Source organism: Chaetodon auriga, chromosome 4 (genome assembly GCF_051107435.1).
Source record: "Chaetodon auriga isolate fChaAug3 chromosome 4, fChaAug3.hap1, whole genome shotgun sequence".
NCBI classification, from domain to species: Eukaryota; Metazoa; Chordata; class Actinopteri; order Chaetodontiformes; family Chaetodontidae; genus Chaetodon; species Chaetodon auriga.
The window spans coordinates 19,031,224-19,057,106 of NC_135077.1; the positions used below are offsets into that span (position 1 = coordinate 19,031,224).

The following is a 25,883-nucleotide window of genomic DNA, read 5'->3' on the forward strand; positions in this document are numbered from 1 at the left end:
GGGTCTCACTACCAAAAGACAAACTATATGTATGAATCAGATATTTCATTGTTTTAAATTTTCATGTACAACCCTTCTATGTAAGACGTCTCCTACATGGTAGAAGGAGAATAAATCAAGATTTTTGTTTTATAACTCGTTCTGGTGTCTTACATAGCTTGTGTGTGTGTGTGTGTGTGTGTGTGTGTGTGTGTGTGTGTGTGTGTGTGTGTGTGTGAGCACGGGAACAGTGGCGAGTGTTTCACTGAAAGGAGTCACTGCAGGCTCTGTTCACAGGGCAAACACTGCGGTGCACTGTTCCCCTTGAATGGCCGTTTGGAGGGGGGGTCTGTCATCACACGCATTCACACACAGGGGGGCTTTTTTTCAGGGTCCAACTCTGATAAATTATCTGCTTCTGGATACGTGACTTGTGTTCTCCTAATGGCGTCGACATACTTCACGTTTACATTTAACCCCCGCGGTGTCACGCTTGGTGTAAAGTGACTGCGAGCGATGGGAGAGAGGATGAAAGGGAGCGCCGACAATGTCGAAGACTTCAAAGCTGTTTTCTGAGACTTGCACAACTTATCTGGAACTGAACTTTGGGTTTTCCCATTTTTGAACCCAATTCTTGTGTGCTTGCCAAAATCTCACTGGCCTTGACCACCTATCTGATCAGCCTCAGAGCTGAAGGTCTGAGGTCAATGACCTCCCTCGTGTTCATGCAGAGACCCGCTGAGATTGTGTAGTTCAGCTCTCTTGTAATCAGACACCATAACAGTATCTGACCTCCACTGCAGGTGAGTAGGAGTAAAAGTAAGTAAGGTTGAATGTTGGGCTGTGCCAGGAAGATCCATTCACTTATTCATCCACGCCCAAAGCATCAGAATGTAACACAAGTGACACTGGGTATTGATGCAGGAAGTAGTCTGAGCCTTAAGTAAAAGTACCACTACCACTTACTAATAAGGTATTTTACTGCTATGGTTGGTTGAGGAGGACTTGGACTTTATATCTGTGTGTTTTGTCCAGTTAATCATAAATAATTTCAATGATTGAAAGAATTAAAAAGAAATCAGCAAATCCTCACATTTGAGCAGCACTATTGCAGTGTACTCTTTGGTCAATTGTACATATATGTAATTGATTTTATTCTGTATTCTGTAGTCTTTTTTGTTCTTTTTATGACTCTTGTTTTAAGAAGTAGAACTCGACTACAAATAATAATAATAATCAGGTAAAGAGCACATTACGTCTCTCTGAATTGTAGTGGAGTAGATGTAGAAGTAAAAATACTCCGCATAAGTACCTCAAATTTGTGCTTAAGTACAGTAATTGAGTAAATGTACACAGAGAGAGGGAGACAGAGAGACCTGGACAGGTGATTGGACCGCTCGGTGTCGCGCGCCACAGAAGCGCCCGGACGGGATTTCAGCTGTCACGAGCGTTCACGGTCTTTACGTGCACGCGAGATTAAGCAGGCTGCCGGTGAGAGTGAGGACACCGAGATAACAAGCGCATCCTCGGACGTTGGTCCCCTGAGTCGCCGAAGATCTTCGGGAAGATGTCTGTGATGAGTCGGGACCGAGACACCCGGGGCTAACGGCTGCTAGAAGCTCGAGCGCTGGATGTTAAGTTTAAAAGTTTTCCTCGGGACGGTTGTTCGTGAGCTGCGGGGATTAAAGCACCGAGAGGGACAGGTGTCTCTCACGTCAGCAGCCCTTCTCCCCTCTCCATCCCCCGCTAGACTGTAGCACAACCGGGGCTCGGAGTTTCCCGTTCTTTTCTCTTCTTTTTTGGTACGAAGCTGGACTTTTCTGAGCCATGTTGTGGACAAAGTGGCTCGTCCTGCTGCTCTGCTGGGGGGCCACAAGCGGCGAGCAGCAGGCGAACGAGAGGGACGCGGCCCCGGCTGAACTCCGGGCGGACCCCCGCAGGCAGCGGTCTCCTCCACCGGTGGAGCCGTTGGATTTTGGGTTTGTACCGGCAGCGGTTTATGATACCCACGCTTACTACGAGCCAGGGGCCATAGGGATCCTCTTCCACATGGTCCACGCGTTTCTCTACGTTGTCCAGCCGAACCCCTTTCCCAAAGGTGAGATTATCGTCACCCCCTCCTCCCTTTCTTTGTCCTCACAGTGTGTCTCTCACATGAGGACATAGGAATAATGTTCGTTTTTGTCCAGGATTCGAGTCTGTCTTGATAGACACAGAGGTTAGCTAAAAAAAAAAAAAAAAAACGTTAAATAACCGTTAGGCTAATGTAGGCTGTGCGTGCGCGCGCGGCTGTAACAGGTGTTAGACTAAATTCTGTGGCCTGTCAGATTCAGTGACCTGATTAGGAATTCTAGCTTTATTATAGCTGCACATGTTTTCTAATGGCCACATACTGATTGTAGATGGCTGAACACCAGAAATTCAGAACTTTTAGGATTTAGATGGGGCCATAATTAAGACAATTATAAGATAAGACAGAACTGTAACCATCCTAAATAATTTGTTGTGTGCCACAGATGCTCAGTTCACATAGAGAAGTAAAATAAAGTAAGAGAAAATAAATCCACATGTAGGAAAAGTGATTAAAAAAAAGTACAAATGATGGTGCAAAGCATGACAGTTACCATTATGTCTGTGTTACAGTATATGACCACATTGCTTTACGGACAACAGAATGGTGTGATCTGCATTCATTCATCACACTGCAAGTAGGGGATGCATTAAAGAAAGTAGGAACACGAACAACATTTGTGGTGTATGGTAATACTGCATGATAATAATCCTTGCCAGTTTCTAGTATCAATGTCATTACTGTGGACAGTCGTGTATAAATTGGGCTGTAAAGCACTAATTCCTCACCTGCCTGTACTTGGTTACACTTCTACCCAAAGCTATCGCTAAGTGGTTCCCAACCTGTGGGTTGAGACCCACCCAAGAGGTCCTAAGATGGAACTGAGGGGGTAACAAGATTATTTCAGTGATAAGACAGACAAGTGTAGATGACTGTTACCGACAATCGCTACTTGTTGTGACTTTTTACTCATAAAAGGGAAGCTAACTCTGTTTCTGCTCAGAGCTCACGTCCACCATGAGGCCAAACCCTGTGCTGAGGGGCTCACTTTGTTTTGTTTTAAAGGGTTGCAAGGTTGGAAACCACTGGCTGTGGTTGTCTCACTTCACAAGCTCCAACTGACCATTTTTACGTCATAAACCAAACAACAAAGTCCAAAATAATGTTGGAGACCTCAGAGAGTGGCAGGAGTTATTTGCACACCGCTGCTGTCTTCTCTTTAAGTGTAAATCTCTGTGATATCTATGAAGATTCTCGGTCATCCAGGTCCTGGTTATCCAAAGATGGCCAAATCAAGGGCAGCTGGACTTGGTCTTTAGAAATCTGAAATCTGCACCAGATCATAGGTGACTTCATGCTGCGTGCCCCTAATTAAACTGCTGCCAAGTCAAAAGAGCACACATGTGCACCGAGGGACTGCATGCGTTGATGACGTGCACTTGTTGAGCGCATAAACCAATGTTATGAGCAGATTAACAGGATCAATAGCTGCCATCTCTCATATCTGATCCTCTCAGACCCCATGCTTTAACATTATCGAGGAGATTACGGGGTGATCAGGTCTGGGACATAATCAATACATAGATAGTGAGTGTTGTTTTCTTGGCCCCCCAGATGTAGTGCATTAACCTAGTAATGCTATAAAGAGCTACAACCAACTCAGAGTGGTTTGTTTGTGTGCTATATGTACAACTATGAGTGGTCACGTTGGAGGATGACACAGAGCAATAGGATTGAAGGTTTTAAGTTGCTGCCATTTTGGTGACCAAGGTTAGGGCTGCTGGCTGGGTAATCAATTAGCAAATCAGCGATTAGAGGAGGCTTTCTCAGTCACCTGCATCACTGCATAATACCTTAATCCACTGGACCATATGCTGCTACTGCCAGGGACTTTCCAGTATGGTTCACTCACAGACATGCACAGGTAGAGACCACCTGGGCAGCATGTCGCACAGTCCCACATCATTTATCACAGCCCTCAAACATTCAAGACTTAGTGCTTATTATTGGTTTTTGATGCACAAATGCAGTTTTCTCTTAAGGTGTTGTAGATCCAACACGCCGACAACATCAGAAGTTTTCTCAGTAAGATAAATCTTGCTGAATCATCCTAGTTAGCATCTCTGACAAGGAAACATACAACATGAAACTAAACGTTTTTCTGATAAGGGTTGTGTCTCTGCAAATTTGTCTCTACGCTGAAACTTGGAAAAAATCTGTCAGATCTTTGCCAAATAAAGGCTCATTTGTGATCCATCTCATTCATTATATTTTTAGAAAATACAGATGTTTGCTTGGTGGTATAGTATGTTATGTTGATAGTAGTCTTGCATGAAATTTTGTTGCCCCGTCAAATAATGTTTCCCATAATGCTGCTCTCCATGGTCGAGCTTAGGACTTAGGTTAGCATTAGCTTTTGCAGAGGTGACTGGTTGACGTCAGGGCTAAGGCTGAGTTGAGGAACTCAAATTGATGTTAGGGAGGCAGAGGGAAGGTTGATTGCTCTCATTGATTGGTGGATCGTCTAATTTTAATCAGTCTCACAAAAAATAACCCTCTGAGCGTCAGCAGAAAACGACAGAATTGATAATAACGGCTAGAGTCATTGTCGGATCTCGACCGGCTCGGGCTTGTCCGTCTCTGAATTTGCTCGTTTACGGTGAAGAAACATTTTGGACTGGTTCAGTGTGTGATGAGGCAGTGTCTTATCCCTCCGATACACACAGGGTAGATTAGAGGATTAGCATCCACAGGGCTAATGCTAACACTGTGCGGCTACTACGGCTACAGATGGCATTGTTGCACACGCACACACAAATTTGCAAGCACATACGGGGCAGACACACACGCGCTCGTACTGAAAGTGGGTCATAGTCCTGGTGTTTGTCTGTTTGCCTTAATTACTGCGATTGGTAGCAGGCAGGTTGTTTATCAGGAAGCAAATGTCATAAAACGCTTTGCAAATCTGCATCTTATATTGCAGCTACCATTCATCCTTCATGCACTTTTGCTCACATGTATTAATAAAGAAATCTAATGTGGGTGTTTCGTGTAGAGCTGATACACACGTTGGTTAATTCATGAGCCAGCTAACAGAAAATTAATGGCCAACAATTTGAAGAAAAGTTAATTGTTTAAGTATTTTTTTAAGCGAAAAGGACAAAAGTTCACTGCTTCCTGCCTGAAAAGTCACCATTGTACACTAATGATCTTTGTGTTTTCACTGTTTTCTGATATTTTATGGACCAAACTATCACTGGAAATGAATGGCAGATGAATCGATAATGAAAATAATTGCTGCTGGCCCTCTTTATCTTATCTTAAAACCTGACGTCTTGTGGGTAGGGTCTAATCAAACGTCCAGTTCAACTGGGGGAAAAGGACATTCCACATAATCCTCTTAGTTGTTTTGCTTCACCTCATAGTGGGCTGTGTAACTTTCTTTAGCTCCCCGCGCCATGAAAATACATACTGTACTACTACTGTAATCTTGTGTACTACTGCGAAAAACAAACTATAAAGTAATTTAAATGCTACATAACTGTGCTTTGGTTCACCAGACATGACTTACATGATAACAGTAACATCTTTTGAAGTGAAAAATGGAGTAAAAGCTAGTTTTAGAGTATTTTAGAGCCACAATCTCACTTTGTCACCCCAGTGTTAAACAGTTTCAATCAAGACTATGTCCACATGCTGTCTCATGGTAGCTTAAAAGCAGTGATCAGTGATCAGGACTCCTCCCAAGGAGTCGCAAGATCACACAAATCACAAAAATGGTTACCTGCGCTGGAAAGAACACGTTTCTATTGATGTTATTGTCTTCAGGGTTTTCTACAGTTTGCTCTCCTCTTGTGACATGATGGATAGATCCACCTCTTTACATCTCAAACATTCCTCAATTACAGCTGCTAATAACAAGCTTCATTTTAAGGGGTGACGAGCCAAAGAGCACCACTGCTTGAAAGCTAATGATGTGGTTTGGAAGCATAATAGCTAAAAAATATCTGAAGAGGGGGAGGAGCTGAAGAGACTCTTTAGGCTGCAATGGCAGAATGAACTCTTGTCATCACTGGATATTTGTTTTTTAATTTTAGGGGAAAAAAGCTTGTGCAACATTGAGGTTCTATTAAATATCCAACTTGGGAAAAATAAGCATTTTTGGCAGTGAAATTCAAGTTATAGCTGTCTTTTCTGTAGTTTTACTCTAAACATGTTGGCTCACCCTCGATTGACCACGTCAGGCAGTGGATGCAGCGGGGCCTGAGCGTGGTGACCCTAAATAAGGCGTACAGTGTAAAAAGTAGAGATGGTCGTGGGGTTGCGTAAGGCTTTGTCCACACCTTCCAGTAATCTCTCAGAGCAGGTCAGTGTAGAGGATTGTACGAGCCTATATTTACACATTACTGTAAGAGGGTTGTAGGTTCTGACTTATATATGAGCACAGCTAACTGAAGCAGTGTGTGATGGACACTAAAAAAAGTAGGTTTTTTAAAACTAGCTTTTCACAGCAGACACTGAAAAACATGAAAATGTCCCACTTTCCGTGCAAAAAGTATATGTGCCGTTAAAAAGATGTTCCTCTCTGTGACCATTGCAGCAGACACTTCAGTTGAAGTTGGGCAGTGGTCTCTTCATCCTTTCAAGTCTAATTCTGATGGTTGTTTATCCCCCCTCTTCCTTTCATTTGCAGTAGCTACCTCTTATACTGGGTCACTGAACTAAGCTGTCTAAGCTTAACTGCCCTCGGTGGCTAATGCTAACTAAGTAGCTGAGCAACAGCAGGTGGCATCGACGCCGCTCATATGTGCTTATATGATGCATCTGCAGAGTTAACAGAGGTAGGTGTCTTCACCCCACATGACAGTCTGAGGCCTCCCTCAGGTGAACCGCTTCTGGAAACAGTTAGCAAAGATCTGAGAAAAGTAAGGCGGCCACCTCCCAGCAGGAGAGGAAGATGGTGTTGAGAGGATTATCCATATGGTCACAAAGTATCCAGAATCTCAGATCCTTTTACTCAACAGAGAGGATTATTCAGAAACATTTTTACTTTCGCAAATTACCAGAAATTTAAAGCGCGAACTGAAAACCTCACGTGGTTTAGAGGCAGTTGGTTTGCAGCCATTCATTTAACAAAATAACCCTCATTAGAATGATATACGGTGTACACTCAATACACTGCTTGAGTATTTTTTCTGTTTTTTGATAGTAGTTGGATTAATTGATCAAAAAATGTGTCGAAAAATAGTCAGCAACTAATTTGATTTCATCGATTTGTTTTAAATGCTGACATTTTCACTATTTTCTGACATTTTATTGACAAAACACTCCATTGATAAATCAAGAAAATAACTGGCAGATTGATCTGTAATGAAAATACTTGTTAGTTGCAGCCCTATGTGAAATGGTGGAGAGATGTTTTGTGTACTAAGACAGTAATAGTACTTCAGTACTTCAAATGTATGAAGGTTATAAACAGATCTATTCTCAGTACACTCAGGTACACGTGTTTTCTCACCTCACCTGAGGGTCAGCAGGTGTGCAAGCAGAAGGCAGAACAGACACAGAACGGTTCAGTGTGTGTGTGTGTGTGTGTGTGTGTGTGTGTGCGTGTGTGCGTCAGCTGTGTCAGCATCCACATGCTTCTGTAAACTGGCCTCCATCTGCCTGTCGTGTGTGCCGATGACACCCTCTGTGCCAATCTGAGAAGCCGTGCTCTGTGACATCGTTACTCTCTTCAAAGAGAAAAGAGGAGCAGACAGTTTTTTGTTCCATCACACCTTCCCTCGTCATCACCTGAATGTTCCTTCTGCATTGATGTGAGAGATCTGAGAAACTTGTAACCCTGAAAAATATTACTTTTACTGTCTTCAAGCAAGTAGTGCTCAGTGTTCATCTGCTGCTTATGATTGTGTCAGTGGTGGAAGAGCTCTGCAGATGTTTCAGTGTAGTAAAAGTACCAACACAGTGTAAAAATACCCTGTTACAAGTAAGTCCTGCACAAAAATACAAGTACTTTTCATGCAAAATGGCCCATTTCAGAATAATGAACGTTATATTATCAGATTATAATTATTGATGCAGTAATATGTAAACATTTATAATGTTGTAGCTGATGAAGGTGGAGCAAAGTTTTCTTCTGGGTATCTTAACACCCAGACGTATAATTATTGCATCATATTTTATTAGTTGGTTGTTGTCGATCTCAGCTATATTTTGTATTAAATTCAAATCTGTAAAAAGAAACCAGTAACTAGAGATGTTGCGGTGTGAAAAGTTTATTATTTCCTTTAGACGTGTTGTGGAGCAGAAGTATAAAGAAGAATAAAATGGAAATTCTTGAGTAAAGTACAATTACCTCAAAAATTGCTGTTAAGTACAGTACTCAAGTAAATGTATGTAGTTAAATTAATTTGGATAGAGTGCCCACCTTTGTTTCTTCAGATGTAGATTCACACGCACCCATTTGTATGTAATATGTTTTTTCACTGCACGTTACATATATTTGGCATGCTTGTGTTTGTCAGCGTGCATACCAGTGCTTTTGTTTGTGTGTGTGTGTGTGTGTGTGTGTGAATGAGTGTTTACCTGCTGAGTAACAGTGTGGATGAGTCGCCTCCAGGTAGGCTTAGTGTTGGCTGACCTATATAAACACACAGACAGCTGGACTGAACTTCAGTCCTTGAAGCGCTTCCACAGAACACACAGCTGTTAAGTATCTGAGGAAACACATTCACAGTTACCGCCCTCGCAAATTAAAAACAATGAGTCTGCATAATCTGTGGTGTCTGCTCATGAACCGATAAATGGATTTTTTACTGCCTGTAAAACACTGTTTTACTGTACAAGTGATTCTTACTCTACTGGACAATTCTCTGCAGACTAAAAGATGTGTGTCCTTCACTGCTCACGTCTCGGTTTTGTTCATTATTTCAGATCTGATTGTTCAAGTTATTCAACAAAACATGGGAGGAATCAAAATAGAAGAATGGAGAAAGGTACGTTTGAATTAAAGCATAACTGAGATGAACTTAATCTTGACATTACAGTGTTATGATGCTTTAAAAAAAGCACCTTGTAAGTGTAGAAACTGATACTGATGTGCTTTCATTTCTGACTGGGTGGATGTGGGTGGGGGTCTCAGTGTCAGGGGCCGACTCTTGATGTTGCCTTCACTTCCCTCTTTAGAAATTGGAATTCTGCTGCCTCCTAATCTCTTTGGCTGTCACACTGACCTTGTTTTATTTCTCTTTGTTTTCCTCTCGCTATGGCTTTGTGTGCGAATGTCTGTGTGTGTGTGTGTGTGTGCATGTGCGCTTGTTTTTCTGCATGCGTCACTGTGCACGTGCTATGGGGTTACAGCCAGAAAATGTGGTGCTGTTACTACAGGTAAATTCCTCATAACAGTGTCCCAAAATCTCACACAATACGCACTACAATGTCTCCAAAGAAGTCAGTGTGAGAGGGAATGATGTTTGTATGAATCCTGTCCGCCTGCAGTGGATCTACTACGAGGTGGGATTCCTCGTGTGCGCGACCATCGGCGTCCTGTTCGTGGTCCTCACCCCCATCATAGGCATGTGTTTCTGTGTGTGTCGATGCTGTGAGAACTGCGGAGGGGAGATGCACCAGAGGCAGAGAAAGAACATCGACTGTCAGAGAGGTTTCTTCACTGCCTCGCTCATCGCCACCTCCATCTTCATCATGTGAGTCGTCATCATCTTCTTTTCGGCCTTTGTCATCATGAGGATTTTTTTTCCTCTCGTGATGAATTAAGGTGTTATTAGTGTGACTGTTCTCGCTGTGTGCATCCTCTGTAGCTGGAGTGGTCTCGTACTTCTGCAAAAGTTACCTGGACATGGCTGTATTTTCAGATGTACAACAGGAAGGGAAGCGTGTCTTGTTCAAAACTGACATGCTGTGAAACCTGTTGCCTCTGCCTGATCTGTACCTGACACCCGATTTGTTCTATGCATGTGCAAAAATGCAGCCCTAGATATTATATACCATATATATGCATAAGAAGAGACTGGTCACGTGTCAGGACCTGACTTGCACATGTGTGTGTCGAGCAAGTTGGGTTTTCGGACATTGACACCTTTGTTGCATCTTTCTCTCCCACACTTCCTCCCATCTCTGTAGCCTACTGTCTATGTTAAACACAGTTAGTCACTACACTGTTAAATGTTAAATTTCCATTTTACACAATGCTATCAGATCAAAAGTAAACATAATTTCATTGTAAAATAATTTGGGAGCACAACAAATAGTGCAAAACTCAAGGGGTGTGCAAACCTTCTTCTTCTTCCTTGTCAAAACATGGTTCCTACATTACCCACAATGCTACCTGACAGTAGCCTCAGTAGGACATTCAGTGTGTTACGCTAAAAGAGGCTGATGTAGCCTTTTGCACAGCTCCCTCTGGAGCCACAAATGGCTTCATACAACCTTTTGCAGACTTGCAGAAATGCTCTTCAACACCTGTGAACAGACTCAGTGTGAAATGTTCCCCTTTAACCACATGTGCTCACACTGACTGGAACATGTGTGCCGTTCACCTGCAGTGGAGGAAACAGGTGCTCGGTCAGAGAAATACGATCCAAAGTGTGGGGACAGTTAGGAGTTACTGATATCACTTGGCTGACCGTGAGAGGCCTCTCTGTCTGAATGAGTGCTTTCACATCAAAAACATGCATGCTCACGTACACACAAACACACACATACGCACATGCATGCATAGAGCACTCTGTGGCCATATTATGTGATCAGGTTTTGTTATTATGATTCCTTTATAATCTCTCACACAGAGGGCTCTTTCTTTCTCTCCTTCTATTGACATTCACTCAAATCTTTGCTTGAGGCTCAGCAGAGTAAAGGAGATCAGTTATCTGGCAGGCACATATCCTAAAAAGGTCTATAATAATGTGATTCTTGGTGTTCGGTTCAGGAATAGCACTCAGCCACAATGTCAGTGCAGTAATTTACAAAAACACTCGTGAAAGTTTGCATTTCATCAGCTCAGCACTTTGCAGACTTCATCACTGTTCGTTGTTTGTAAGACAAAGAATTATCACAGCATTATCCATCCTGCTTTCCTTCTTTACTAAAGTAAGTCTGCAGTATGTAACAATACTAAATGCACAGAAGTTATTGGAGAAACTGAATGTAAAAAAAGGTTAAAGTCATCATTTGTTATCATTATATTAGAGTCCAGCTGCCTTTGTAAAGCACTTAGAGACAGGCACAGAAAACTGTTTGTGTGTCACATTTTTAGACATTTAATCCACATTTTAAGATAGAGATATAATGAAAAATAAAAACGGACTCCCCCAAATGTAGCAGAGAAATGTGACTTTTCAGGCCCTCGCATCCTGAATGAGTCACTTTTGAAGCCCAGGCAGCAGAAACACATTAATGTAGCCATGCTGCCCTCTGCTGGTGAATACTGGTCACTGTATTTCCTAACCAATAATCCTGATGCCAATCCCGTGTGTGTGTGTGTGTGTGTGTGTGTGTGTTTCAGTCTTGGAGTACTTATTGCCTATGCTGCGAACCATAACGTCAGCGCCCAGATTAAGAGCACTCGGCGGTTCATCAACACCAATATGAGAGACCTGAAAACATTTGCTAACAACACACCTTCGGTAAGCCTTCACACACACACACACACACGCACACACACACACACACACACACACACACACACACACACACACACACACATTCCCATATAAAAGACACATAAATCAAAATTAATGTTTTCCTTCTTTTTTTATAACGTGCATTGTCTGTTTTCTGTTTCAGCAAATTGAATACCTGACAGCACAGTACACCACAGCAAAGAACAAAGTCCTGTCAGAGCTCGACAGTAAGCTGAACTCACACTGTTTACATACAGCATCTGTCTCGTGTCTCTCTCTTTGTGGGCCTGTTTCCACCTGAGTTTACCTGTGTAACTGCAGTATGGTCTCTGATCAATGTCCTGACAGATATTGGACCTTTGCTGGGTGGGAGGATCCACAGTCAGCTGGAGAAAGAGGTGGTTCCCTCATTGGACAGTGCTCTGAGAATGGCAGGAGGTAAGACACATTATCACACATCACTGCTCAGTTCAGACACCTGAGACATAGTACGACATTTCTGTGCTGATGGCTGAGCTGGAGCAGCATCTCCTGTTTCTGTTTCCACATCTGATTGGATTATTTTAAGAATAAACGTCTTCAGCCATCAGCCATTTTGTGTGACAGTGTTAAATGCACTCTATGTTTTAAGTCACATAAGATGCTTCATTTCAAATACAAAATAATTAACTTTTATTATGTTAAATGCTACAATAAACATAAATTACAGGATTTTTAGTTGTTATCTTTGTGAATTGTTGCCACACTTATTGGCTCCATGGTTTCTTTTTACGTGCAGTTTCCTCTCCTGTGGTTTTATAACTACAGAGTCCTGATGTGTCTTTTATCGGCACATCCTCAACATTTTTTAACTTTCCTTTCTTGCTCTATGATTCTCTCATGTTTCCTTTTATCTAAAGCAAAAGTTGAGAGTGCCATCAAAGGTAATTACAGCTGATCTGAGCTCAGTGTTTCAGTGCTCGTGACTTGGTGTCCGTGGATCCACTGTTGTACACTGTAAAAAGTCTTGCTGGTCTGTGGTCAGTGTGATCAGTGTTAGGTTGGTCTGTTGTGGTTGCGTGAATTGTGAATGTATATTAATATAAATCCTATGAGGCTCACCAGCTTGACCGTACAGAACAACACACTATTGTAGATCACTTTTGGAAAAGTATTATTTGTTCATTCAATTTCATCCTTCCTCTCTCTCCTGTAGCCATGCGGGAGACTAAAGAGGCCCTGGAGAACGTCAGCACCTCCCTGGAGGTTCTTCAGGAGGGGACGGGGAAACTTCAGGGCAGTCTGTCGGAGGAGCGCGCCTCCTTGTCCAACACCCTGTCAGACCCCGCCTGCACGAATGGAGCTGTGTCTCACACCTGTAACAGCATCCGCTCCACGCTGTCCCAGCTGGGAGTCAACGCCGACTTCTCCAGGGTACCAGGAACTGCCTGACACATGAAATGGGAATGAATGCAAACAAGCATCGTCATGTCTGTATTTACCCACGCTCCCTCCTTTTCTCTTTTTGTCTGTCAGCTCCCGGATGTCAGTCATGCCTTGGCCAATGTCAACACTGTCCTGAGAACAGACCTCAGCAACATAGTACAAAAGGTCAGTCTCTGTCTCCAGACCATCATCATCCTCCTGCTCATCCGGTCGCTTTCTTCTTCATCCATCATACTCTCACAAAGCACATCCTGGTCCAAAAAATGTTTGTTTCTCTCTGACTGTCCACCTCCAGGGTTACTCGTCCTTTAACGACACACCAAGACTGGTCAAAGAGCAAACCAAAAACATTGTCTCAGGTACACAAGTGTGTGTTTGTACGTTTAGTTTGCCTGACAGATTAAGCAGTTATCCTCATTACAAAGTCTGACTGTAGTATTTCCACCTTCATATTTTTTCTTCTCTCACCTTCACCTGCATGCTTGTGAATGATGAAACTACAGCTCTTCCTCGTAAGTCCCGCTGTGTCCCTTCTCACTTTCTTACTTACCACGCTGTCTAGTTGAAAGCACTAATTCACTAAGCTTTCTGATTTTCTGTTTGTCTTGTTGTTTGTAGGAGTGAAAGGCATGCTGGATAAGATCGGCACAGAGATCAACAACTTCGCCAAGATGTTCCCAGTGGAAGCTTCTCTGGCCAATTTCACCATTTACCTCAGCCAAGAACAGAAGAATATTGAGTCCTTCTACCCACAGATTGACCAAATGGATTTCTACAGGTGTGTGCATGATTGTCTCTCTACATGTATTCATTAGGTTGTGTGAGCAAAAATCCATCACCTTATCAGGACAAACTTGACTTGGCAGACTCCAAACAAAAGCTAATGTTGCTCCATAACTGCTGGATGTTTAAAATAAGAAACCGTTTGCTAACATGCGTCTGTGCTGCAGGTGGATCGGCTGTGTGGCAGTGCTCTGCATGGTCGTCCTGGTCTTGGCCTTCAACATCCTCGGACTGCTGTGTGGCACCTGTGGCTACGACAAGCAAGCTACGCCAACGACCCGAGGCTGCCTGTCCAACACTGGCGGCAACCTGCTAATGGCGTACGTTACTCAAGACAGCAGTCTAACGCTATGTAGTGAACAGGGAGGGATTTCGGACGCCTAGACCTTTCTCATCGCAATTAATTATTAAAAATGTCTAATGATGGTATTGGCTGCAATCTATTGTACCATTTCCAGAGCCCTGCTATTGTGCATACGGTCTCACTGCTACATCTGTACTTGAATCAGCTATACATCGTAGCTATACATTAAAGAATATCACCTAAGATGCAGTTGAGATTGATGCAGTAAATTCAAATTGGAACCTGAGGAGGCTGTAAGATAACTGATGTTTCTGTAATGGGAATTCTTGTTATTCATCTTCTCTGTACTTAATCATAAGTATTCACTGTCTTTAAGCCAAATGAACAACCATATGGTAAGTATTCACTGTCTTTAAGCCAAATGAACAACCATATGGTTGTTCATTTGGCTTAAAGACAGTGAATACTTATGATTAAGTACAGAGAAGATGAATAACAAGAATTCCCATTACATTTCTCTGTGATTGTGTTTCCCACGCTCTGTCTCTTGCTCTTTCAGCGGGGTGGGTTTCAGTTTCATCTTTGCCTGGGTGCTGATGGGCATCGTGACCACCCTGTTTGTTGTTGGTGGCAACGTTGAGAAGCTGATCTGTGAGCCGCTGGCTAACCGGCAGTTGTTCAAGGTGCTGAAAACAAACTCTCTTCCTTCCTGAACCGTCTTATTTCCACCCTCTGCCTCGCTCTGTGTTTATCTTGGAGGGTTTTATCTGAGCAGGATAATGCTACATTACTCTGTAGCTCTGTGCTAATTAATATGCATGTGTGTGTGGGTGCGTGTGTGTCTGCAGATCATAGACACACCATTCCTGGTTCATCCTGAAAAGAAGAACTTCCTTCCTGGGATGCTGTTTCAGAATCCGAACATTGACTTGACTTTGGGAAGCATGTACAGGTAACGTGCCAGCAGCTAATGCTGTGCATACTGTGCATAAAGCTCATTGTGTTTTAACCTAACTGAGTTTGCACTAGGACTTTATGCATTTGCACATCTGAAAGATGCTAAATGAGTTTCAGTGTGTGACCATACTGTATATGTGCCGCAGGGAGTGCTATGAGAACAATGGCCTGTACCATGCTCTGCAGCTGGAGACCATGTTCAACATCAACTCCTTCCTCAACAGAACTGTGGTAAGTGTCAGTTTCATGTGCAGGAATTGCTGATAAAAAGCTATATTAATGTGCATGAGATCAATAACAACCTGGTAACTTGTGAGTTTTCGATGTGTGTGTCACAACAGTACAACAGGGATCTGGCCAAAGTGTTTGACAGCGTCCAGGTGGACCTGCAGGATGTCACGCTGCTGGAGCAGGCCGGCAGAGACAACCTCATCAACTTCGCCAACTCTGGAGTTGGACAGATCGACTATGAAGCCTACCTGGTTGAGGTAATCTGTGTGTGTGAGAGCTGGCCTGTTTTTGCTGATTCTAGTTCAGATTATGCATCGCTTAGCTTAAACAACCAAATCCAGCCTGGAACCAAAATAAAACTTAGTAGAAATTAAATTAAAAACTGAAAACTGCAGATTGAGGGAATCTGAAACTACATTTTCCCTGCTTCATGAGTGACAGTCTTTGTTTTATCGCTTTAGGTAAATAAGGGAGTCACTCTGGTGGATCTGCTGTCCTTCTCTGCTGACCTGGAGGCTCAGGCCGACCAACTGGTGAGTCGCATCTTTATCATATCTGCAAATTACAGCAGCTATGTGATTGCTGTTATCACTGTTTGAACTTATGCTGCTAAAGTACTGCTCTGGTGTGAACAATCACATCCTGATACCCTTTTACATTTTTCATATGACTGGAAGTAATTTGGGCTTGTCAGCTTAGTTTGTTTTGCTCATTTGATTGATTTGCATGCTGTAGACAATATAAAATATTCTTAAACCAACATGTCCAAATATACATTTGTGCAGCCCCTCTGGAAAATTATTTTGCTTTAACCTCAGCGATCGGACTTGTTGGTCTGAACAAGCTGCCCATTCACCCTGAATACACACACACACATTTATGGCACATGTATAGCACATAGCACAGGAAGTGTGTCATTTAAAGGCGCATTGGACATGCCACAGAAAGATTAGTGTGTGTATGTATTTCTAAGGAAGAATAATAAATCATTGAGCTAATAATCTTTTGCATGATTACGCTATCATCTAGAGTAAGTTATTGAGCAGCTCACTGATGCACTTTGTGTTTGTTTGTTTGTTTGTTTGTTTGTTTGTTTGTTTGTTTACAGCCACGTGGTGCTCTGGAGAATGCGCTGAAAGGACATGCCAGCAGTATCAGACAGATTCACAGAGACCAGGTGGTTCCCATGGAGCAAGCAATGGTAATTACTTCCCTCGCAGCACTAAAACCACACAGATTAAACGCCTGCACTTCATATATGAGACACAACAATACACACAGACCCCCCCCCCATGCCCCAAAACATGTTTTTTCTTATGACAAAGTAAATGAATGTGCAGTATATTACTTAAAGACTCTCAACTACCAGCAACAGCAGCTTTATGCAGCATTTTGCAACCTCCCCATCTTCACATCAAACATGAAACAAACATCAAGGCATACATTTTAAGTCAGTGTTAAAGGCAAAAGACATTAGTAAACATGTTCTTAGCTGCTCAATTCAACTTTCCTTCTCTTCTCTTTTCCTTTTGTTAAATGGTGACAGAAATATGTCAAAGCACGGGTAAGCCGCTGTTGATCCACAGTGATTTCACAGTGTGTGTGTTTGTCTTGGCGGTGTTGTTCGTTTTGTGACAGCGTTGCTGTGATGGGGTCGTTGTTGACGAGCATTTAGACGTGCGGTTATGCTTCACTTGGTGATGCTTTGTCTTCTCACGCAGAGCACCCTGAGCCAGAGCATCAAGCAGCTGCAGAGGATGTCCAACGACCTGCCGGTGAGGAAACAGGCTGATGAAAACACTCTGGAACAGCAGTCCTGATGTACTGTTAGAGCAGTTTCTAACAGGCAGAAAATGTCTTCTTAACCTACTGAATCGTCTCATAAGTAAACTTGAATCTTTGTCTTGTAGGTCAAGGTCACGAATATCCTGAGTGCCATCGATGCAGCAGAGTACCTCATCACTCATAACGCCTCCCATGTGGTGAAACAGGTAAAACAAATGCAGACACAATTGTACTGTTATTATGCTTTATTTCTTGCCACATTTGTTGCTGCTGCTGTGATATTAGATGGCACATTCATCAGAAACACATTTTTATCAGTCTTTCAGCTCAGTCCAGACTCCTGTTTCTCTCCCTTAAAGCAGATATTTTAAATAATCTCACTAAGCAATGATCCAAGCTTGGTTAACCAGAGCAGACACAGCGCTACAGTGGCAAAATATTTAAGATATTCTTGTTGGACACTTGGGAAAGAATATAAGTATCTTGCAACTGCACATTTGCTAACATGCTTTCTCCTCTGTTGGTGTCCAGGAAACAAAAGGCTACATGCAGAGCTTGGTGGGATACTTCAAACAGTACACAGACTGGGTTAAAAACTCTGTGAGTATACTCCCTATGATGCATAGTGTCCATGTCTCCTGTCAAAGATTATGACTTACAGTAAAGACACTGTGTTTTCCCCTACAGCTGACTGCAGAGGTGGCCCAGTGTAAACCCATCAGTAACATTGTGGACAGCATGGAGATAGTAGCATGCAGCTTCATAATGGATTCAGTGGTAAGGCACCAGAACACTGCAGTTATCTGTGTGTGTGTGTGTGTGTGTGTGTGTGTGTGTATAGGAGGCTGCTGAGGCGCTCTGATTCTTTTCACAGCTATATGTACAGTACATCATGTTCCGTATGTATTTGGATTTCACTTGCACTAGAAGTATAAACGGCTCTTTGACAGCTTTAGGGAGCTGTTGGTTTTTGGGAGTGATAAAGACTGTGGAGTCACTTGGCCACACAGATGAGAACAGTGTGTTCTCAAGTGTGCGACACACTCGCTGACGCACACTGGGATGAGATAGAGGCTGTTTTGAGGCAGGACGGGAAGTTGTATACACATAGATTCATAACTGTTTTCTCTCCGGCCTTGAGGAGTTGTAAAGTTTCATATTGACATATCCACTATATGTCATGCACATTAGAGTTAAATAAGAGCTCAGACAAGCCACATTCTGTGCTCAGTGCAAACATAGATTTTATATATCAGTGCTCCAGCGAGCCTGCAGCCACTGAAAGAAGTGCATGCATGTGTGCTCATGTGGTTTTATTTATATGTTCTGGCCTATTTATGCTGGTCATGTGTACATTTCTTGTGCATACAGGTGTGTGTGCCTTTGTGTGAAGTATAGCAGGAAAAGGCTGTAGGGCCGCAGCTAATGATTATTTTCATTATCAGTTAATCTGCTCATTATTTTTTCAGTCTTTTAAGTATTTAAAATGTCCAACAAGTACTTTTACTATTGGAGAAAAGTGTGAAAATGTTCTTGGTAAATGTGTTTTTCAGAACACATTCTGGTTCGGTCTGGGAGGCTGCTGCATCCTTCTGATCCCCAGCATCATCTTCTCCATCAAACTGGCCAAGTATTACAGAAGGATGGACACAGAGGACGTCTTTGAAGAGTGAGTCCAATCACTGTCAGACATACTGTAGAGCCGTAGACAGAAATCTTGTTAGTTTGGCTTCTAGTTTGTTTCTGAATCTTTTCTGTGGATCAGGACAAAAGTAATTAATCCTCTTCTCTCCTTTCTCTCTGTCATTACTCCTTTTCATGGTCCTCGATTCTCCTCATATTTTCTCCTCCTGTTGTTTCTGCTCTCTCCAGCTCCTCTTACCCGTGGCTTGTTGCACTCTGATTTTTGTCTTCTGTTAGCGTCTCTTTTCGTCCTCTTCCTCGTGCCCACTGCCTCTTTGGTATGGGACACTTTACGGCTTTGGATCTCGTCACATCTTTCTTCTTTCATCCCAAATCACAAGCACAGTCTTCCTCTCTTTGCATGGATCTTCATCTCATCGTCTCCTCCCGCATCTCTCTCCTCTCTTTCTACTTTTCCGTCGCTGTCTGAGGATCACTCCACCCTCGTCGCTTTGAGTCTTCACGTTCTCTTTCTCACCTGCCCACCCTCACTCTTGTGTTGCAGTATGGGTAATACAGGTAATCACGGTGAACCAGTGTCAGGTACGAGCTGCGTCTCTGCTTGCTTGAATGCCGCGGTCTTAATTGGTGGAGGGTTATTTTTGTGTAGGATTCAGAGTCCATGATACGTTTACTACATTTCTCCACAGATGTTAAGTTTACAAAGACTCCCCCGTGTGTGTATGTACGTGTGTGTGTGTCTGTGCGTGTACATGTAGCTCTCCCTATAACGACACTCTGACCCGGTTCCCTCGGGCCTCTGCTCCCCCGAGCTACTGCGACTGGTTACCCGAAGGAACTCAATGAGGTACTGATTGTCTCTCAGACCTTTCCACTAACCCTCATCCAACAAACATCTAAAAGCATCTGAGAACCACCAGCCATTTCCTCATCATCAGTCTGACTCTCACAAGATTTTTTCCTCTTTCTCAAGAAAAAATCTTGCTTCTTCTGTTTTTCTTCTTCATCCTTCATCCATCACATCATCGTCTCTTTTGACCGCCGAGTCAAACACCAGGACTCAACCAGGAAAAGTTACTCATGATGGTTTAAGCCGATGTTTGTGTTTGTCCCTGGATTTGTTCAGCATGTAGGAGACGTCCTTTAGGCAGAACAAGCATTTTGTGGTACCAAAACATTAACTCAACATGCTGTTGTGTGTGCTGAAACAACACATCCAAGTTCCTTCAGCTTATAAATAAACATTAAACATGCACACAAACTATCATAAATACAGACCTTTTAAGAATTTTAAGTCCTACTGCTGCGTTTTTATTTGCCTTTGACTCACACTAACACTCTGACTTCTCTGAAAATAAGCACTCTTGTAGGTCTTGAGCGTGCGCAAAAGTAAAGTCACTGATTTACTGATTTCATTTTTTGTTTTTCCACAGTGGACAAGAGAACTGGAACTGATATTTCCCTGATGGTAAGCGCTCATCTGTCTGCTCTTCATCCTCACTCAGGGTTAATAAAAACACACTGTATGACAGTGGCAGGTGATTTCTGACATGGCCTCTCTCTTTTATAGGATCACTGGACTTCTCAGCTTTATTATTCAAATCTTTTAACACTTCCAAGAACCAAAGGGAAGAACAGCAGCATTCAGGAACTGTGTGGTGAGGGCATCTCATCCTCCAGTACCCCTTCAAGCCATTTGACAAGGACCTCTGATGCCAGCCAACTGTAATTTATCAAGTGTTCTCTCACACACACCAGCAAGTAGTCACAGCAGTACGACAGCCGTCCTTCTAGTGTGTCACACTGTACATTATCAACCATCAGAGCAACGTCCCTGCATAGCTAGTTTGACCTGTAGAGAATGCATTTGGTTGTATTTACATTATCAGTTTTAACATATGGTGACACAAGTGTAAATTTTCTACGCTTTCAAAACTTTTGAAAGTTTTATATATTTTTGTTAATGTTTGTTTTATAACATGTAAGTAGTTTTTTTTTGTAGTGGTAGCTATTTTCTTTCTTTTCTTTGTTAATATTTGTAATATAGCTTGCATCGCTTTGGCTCAACATGTTGCATCGACCAGGAAATTTGGGAATACTTCAACATTTTGCCAAATACACTTATTTGCTTTTTTTCTGAAAGTTCGAAGAGACAACACCGCTCTCATGTCTTTTTGTTGAATACCAGCAGCCGGTAAGCAAAGTTTAGCATAAAGACAAAGATGAAATGTAGCAAGACTAAGAGTCTTCCTCCATGCTAGCAGTGGTGCTTGGAGCTAAATGCTAACATTAACATGCTAATAAGCTCAGAATAACAATGCTAACAGGCTGATGATTTTTAGCGGGTATAATGTTTACTATGTTCGCAGCTTAGTTTAGAATGTTAGCATGCTAGCATTGCTAATTAGCACCAATCAGAGTATATTGTCATAACCAAAGTATTGGACAGATTAAAAATTTTGACCTGATGTTGGCACTGGATGAAAAGTCAGGTGATCACCAAAGTTATTACAGATCATATTCTTGGGACCATGGGTATCTGCAGCAAATTGTATAGCAATCCGTCAAATAGTTGTCACTAAAAAACAAAAAAAACAAAAAAAACACCATCCGTATTAATTGTGACAGTCAAGTAAACACAGACAGTAAACAAGATATACTATTTAGTTGAGCTATTGAGGTGCTGGCATGTGTATTGTGTTCCCTTTGGTCAGAGCCAGGTTAAATGTGTTCTCATTTGTCAGACTTTGTGCTAAGCTAAGCTAACCGTCTCTGGGCTGTACTTTCATGGTTAGCATACAGACATGAGAGTGCTTTTGAGCTTCTCAGCTAACTCTCAGCAAGAAAGCGAAAAGTGATATTCCCCACAATGTGAAACACTAAAGGGGAAAGCTTTTCTAAATTATTAAAATCATTGAGGCAGGATGAGATTAGTCCAGAGTTTATCCTGGTCCATCACTGCCACAAGAGGCGAAGTGTTGCTTGCTATTCAACACCCACATAAGCTGCACACACATACCCTAACAAGGTTTTAAGACAGCTAACAAACAAATATTGTGTCTTTAGGCATTTCTCGCCAGACCATTAGTGAGGGCCTAGTTGCTTGTGGTGTCAGAGGTTTTTTTTTTCTTTGCCATCCCGTGGTTTGAGAAATAAAACTCCCAAAAGCCTCTATGGTGTCAGAGGCCTGGTTGAGGAAGGTACACAAAAAATAAATTAAAAAAATACAGTGGAGTTTGTGCTGAAGGTGCAAATCTGTGAATAAAAATGTCAGCCCAATAAGTATCTGTGTTGTTTTTCTTCCATAAGCACTGAATTGGATAGATATAACCATTGTTCTCTGACATGTACACTTATAGCAAAAAATACACACCCATTGAGGAAACTTTTGAAGGCCATAAATCATCTAAATGATCCTTTAAGTGTGCTCTTAGGCTCTTCATATAAGCTCTGAGCCACAGGTAGGAACGAAAAAGGACACATTTGATGATGTAAGTGAAGCAAATGTTCAGACATCCATCGCCTGAAGCAGCTTGGCATGTCGTGCCAAAACACGGGAGTGTAGAGGATGCTCATGTAACACATGCAGAGCTGAATGCATGCACACAGCAGCTGAGGTTCAGGTCTGTTTGGGGGGATAGGTGGGTTTGCAGGAAGCGGGTTGGGGGCTTGGCGGTGGTTGAGGTGGCGTGACGCTATTGCATCCTATCAGAAGAGGACTACACTAACTTAATTTAGGAAAACATCTGTTCCTTTGCATTCCCAGTGTCCTTAATGGGGCAACTTCTACTCTTCCCTCCAGACTGATGGCTATAAAACCTAAACTTCCTGAATGTAACAGGGGCATGTGTGACTTTGTACACAGCAGCAGGCTCTTATATGCTGTTCATATGGAATATTTAAGTCTCTTTAAAGGCAGCATCTGTTTACTTTGATAAGATTAAGTGCAGTCAAGCCTGGTTTTGAACTCAAATCCTGCACACCAGTTTGACCAGTGGAATGAAAGTTTTTTTTCCACACTGGGCACCACACTTCCCATAAAAACATTTTTTTGTTCAAATTATATAAACAAGATGTAAGCTGATAGTTAGTGAGCTTCAGAGGTGCAGGTAGGTTGATTTTGTTACCTTCAAACAGAGCCAGGCTACCTGCTAGCCAGTCTTTATGCTAAGCTAAAGCGAGCTAACCTTCTGCTAGCTTAATTTAATGAATACAATATGTGTGTGGTATTAATCTTTTCATTGAACTTCTGGCAATTAAAAGCATTTTTCGTTCGTTTCGTTTCATTTTTTGTTATATAAGGTCTGTTGTGTTTTCAAAAATGATTTGATGTTTTTATACAATATTCAGAAGTTTGAGCTGCCTTTAACAAACAAAAATCATGATTTGCAGGGTTGCAGCTAGCTCCAGCTAACAGTTGGACTGAGACAAACAAACGCTGTAGAGGTTTTTAGACAGCAAAGATACTTGACAACTCCATTGTTTATGGCAAATGCTGCAGTTTGGTTGGTTTGTGTTAGAAACTAATAGAGCAGAGGCTAGCTAGCTAGCTAGATATTACCTGTCATTACATTGGCTCTCTCTCTATAAAAGTTCACATTATCTAAGCTCTTCGTTAGTGAACAGTAGCCATCATGAGCATCATGTCGTACCAGACCAAGTGAGTGAATTTTTCACTCTGAAATTCAAAGTTGCTTGCTTATGTTCATGTTTATGGTAAGAGTACAAAAGATCCTCTTCCTCGCCTCCTCATCAATACTCAAAGAACCTCCTATGCAGGATTATATAATGTCTTGCGTCTCTTTTTTACAATATTTGACTTCACCGTCCTTCAGCCCTCCTGCTCTCCATCCCCCCTCGGCTCCCACAGACCCATTGACCACTTTCCCTCTTCTTCCTCCCCCTCCCTCCATCCATTTCACCCATCACTTTTTTAGTTTCGAACATGCCATACAAGCCTCATGTGGTCACTGTGCGTGTGTGTGTGTGTGTGTGTGTGTGTGTTTAGTGGATGTGTGTGGTGTGGTGTGTTTGGGAGGGGGGTTGTCAGCGCTTGAGGAGGAGTTTTCACCTCACCTGAATAATACCTCCTTTGTGAAGCTTGATCTTTATAAAGTCACACTCAGAAGTGTTCTACCCTTGCACACTTCAACCGTCTGTGCGGACACATCATCGCACACCCTCATCCGTGCATCGCTAATACACCTCACGCCGCCATGAGAGCCAGGATGAGAGTGTTGCTGTTGTTCTTGGCAGCAACTGTTTGTACGTCGAACGCTCAGATCAGCAACAGCAGCAACGACAACAAGCAGCAGCAACGCAGCATCTGGGATGAGCCCATCCGATTCAGCACCAAGAGCAAGGACTCCTGTACCATGGTGGTGTCTGGAGCTGGGGACTATACTCGCCTGCGTGTCTCCTGCAAAGGTCCGAGTCAGGGCCAGACCCCAGGACGCTCCTACTATTGCGACTTCCAGGGCAAACCCAACCTGTGCCGTCCCTACAACCTCAACCCTCGCCACTACTTCACCCAGATGATGTGGGACATGAGGAAGCTGAGCCACGCCTGCCAGGGACCCAAAATCTACCGCCCACAGATGTGCAAGAAATACCCCGACGAGGCCCAGATGACCTTCCTGGCCTCCTGGCCCAAGACCGCCACCACCAAACCCTCCAAGCCCGTCCAGGAGCAGCGTAAACCAGTGGTGCCCGCCCAGACCAAGCCTGTCACTACTCCTAAACCTGTCAAGCCACAGCCCGTCAAGCCCCAGCCAGGCAAGGGCCCCCAGACCAAGAAGACTACCCCCAAACCTGGGAAGACCACTACTCGTCCCACAGAGCAGCCCGACTCCAAAGCCTCCCGCCTCGCCTCAGAGTACTGCTGGAAGAGCTTCCAAGGCGTCTGTGCCTACTTCATCAGCTGGTTCCAAAACTGAGACAATGCTGCAGACACAGGTGAGCGACAGCAAAATGAGCAAGAAGGAAAAGAAAGGAAGAGGTTAAAAAAAGTCAGAACTGTTTTGGTTTGAAAGAATTAAACTGAGAACCACTAATGATCATCAATAATGTGATTGCTTGCATAACAATTAGCAGTATAATATTTAGCAGTAGGTTCAACTCCAAAGCATGTCTCTAAGTTCATAGAGCACATTGTCTTTGTGCAGGCTGCCCATGTGCAACAGATGCAAACTTTAATTTTCATACATTTTTCAATGTGTCAGGTTGGAAACCACAGTGATGGACCCAGTTGGATCAGCGTCTGAAGTCATTTCGCCACCTCGTGAGGTCCAACTCCCCACTATGCAGCATCTTTGACGGGCTGAGCCAGAAACACTCAACCTACACGTGTGCACAGTTAGCGGATGACTGCTCGTGCTGTCATGTCACATACTTGTCACTTTTAAACCTGTAAAAACACACAGCAAGACAAAGGGAACATATGGCAGGCATGCGATTCTGTTTGTATATGATGGAAAATTTTCTCAAATAAATGTTTCAGCAACTTTTAAGAAAATGTGAAGAGAATAAAGTCGGAGTGGGGACCTCTCTTCTTCTCCTGTGTCGCTCTGTTTCTCCTGCTGAGCTGAAGCAGCCAGTTTTCACACTCATTCACTCAAAGGCCTCCTTGTTTCTCTGCATTGCCGGCTGTAACAACATGTCTGCCGCCTGGCTGAGGAAGTTGTTAAGGGACCGACGCAGCCAGACTGAATCCAGACTGCGGTAAAGATAATATAGCTCAGTCACAGAAGGCGTCTGAGCGGAGCTAAACACGTCTTTGTATGAGCTGATGAATTGAGTCCTAAGAGCTACCGTGTGCAGGAACAGAGGGGGTCTGTGAGGGAGGAAACCAACATGGCTGCACCGCCGGTGTTGTTTCCTATATAACACTGAAACACACACATAGGGGAGGAAGATGCTGCAAATCACCTCACACAAACTGATTATTTCAAAATTCATTTTAAATTATACTTGAGATCCTAAAGTTTGCAAAGATACCAAATATGTCAGGCTGAATTTGGGGGCAAGACACTGAGAGTATTTCCATCTGATGGCAGAAAAAACA

The 25,883-nt window shown here is 42.9% G+C and overlaps 2 protein-coding genes across 7 annotated transcripts; both read left to right on the plus strand.

Moving 5' to 3' along the window:
* The first annotated feature begins 1,459 nt into the window (after positions 1-1,459).
* On the plus strand, positions 1,460-22,102 carry prom1b (prominin 1 b). Of its 6 annotated transcripts, XM_076728532.1 has the most exons (27): positions 1,460-2,077; positions 8,987-9,048; positions 9,413-9,439; positions 9,551-9,756; positions 11,574-11,694; positions 11,855-11,918; positions 12,040-12,129; positions 12,591-12,614; positions 12,887-13,104; positions 13,207-13,281; positions 13,412-13,487; positions 13,738-13,894; positions 14,067-14,219; positions 14,763-14,886; positions 15,052-15,155; positions 15,307-15,391; positions 15,502-15,648; positions 15,853-15,924; positions 16,500-16,592; positions 16,938-16,955; positions 17,113-17,166; positions 17,302-17,382; positions 17,708-17,776; positions 17,864-17,953; positions 18,730-18,845; positions 20,254-20,288; positions 20,391-22,102. In XM_076728532.1, exons 1-26 carry the CDS (start codon positions 1,807-1,809, stop codon positions 20,273-20,275), a joined length of 2,619 nt encoding a protein of 872 aa, XP_076584647.1. In that variant the 5' UTR covers positions 1,460-1,806; the 3' UTR covers positions 20,276-20,288; positions 20,391-22,102. The 6 variants fall into 6 exon arrangements, with proteins under 6 accessions (XP_076584647.1, XP_076584651.1, XP_076584646.1 ...); XM_076728536.1 differs by lacking the exon at positions 16,938-16,955; XM_076728531.1 differs by lacking the exons at positions 20,254-20,288; positions 20,391-22,102 and adding an exon at positions 19,049-19,663.
* Positions 22,103-24,036: 1,934 nt separating this feature from the next.
* On the plus strand, positions 24,037-24,756 carry fgfbp2b (fibroblast growth factor binding protein 2b). Its single transcript, XM_076729703.1, has one exon. It carries the CDS (start codon positions 24,037-24,039, stop codon positions 24,754-24,756), a length of 720 nt encoding a protein of 239 aa, XP_076585818.1.
* Positions 24,757-25,883: the final 1,127 nt, after the last annotated feature.

What these genes read in the sequence shown, in the direction of transcription:
- fgfbp2b (XM_076729703.1), top strand. Translation starts at nt 24,037, where the DNA reads ATGAGAGCCAGGATGAGAGTGTTGCTGTTGTTCTTGGCAGCAACTGTT.
- prom1b (XM_076728531.1), top strand. Translation starts at nt 1,807, where the DNA reads ATGTTGTGGACAAAGTGGCTCGTCCTGCTGCTCTGCTGGGGGGCCACA. An exon ending in TGCTCTGAGAATGGCAGGAG is followed by an intron (nt 12,130 to 12,590) that starts GTAAGACACATT and finishes TTTTATCTAAAG; the next exon opens with CAAAAGTTGAGAGTGCCATC. An exon ending in CCTTCCTCAACAGAACTGTG is followed by an intron (nt 15,392 to 15,501) that starts GTAAGTGTCAGT and finishes GTGTCACAACAG; the next exon opens with TACAACAGGGATCTGGCCAA.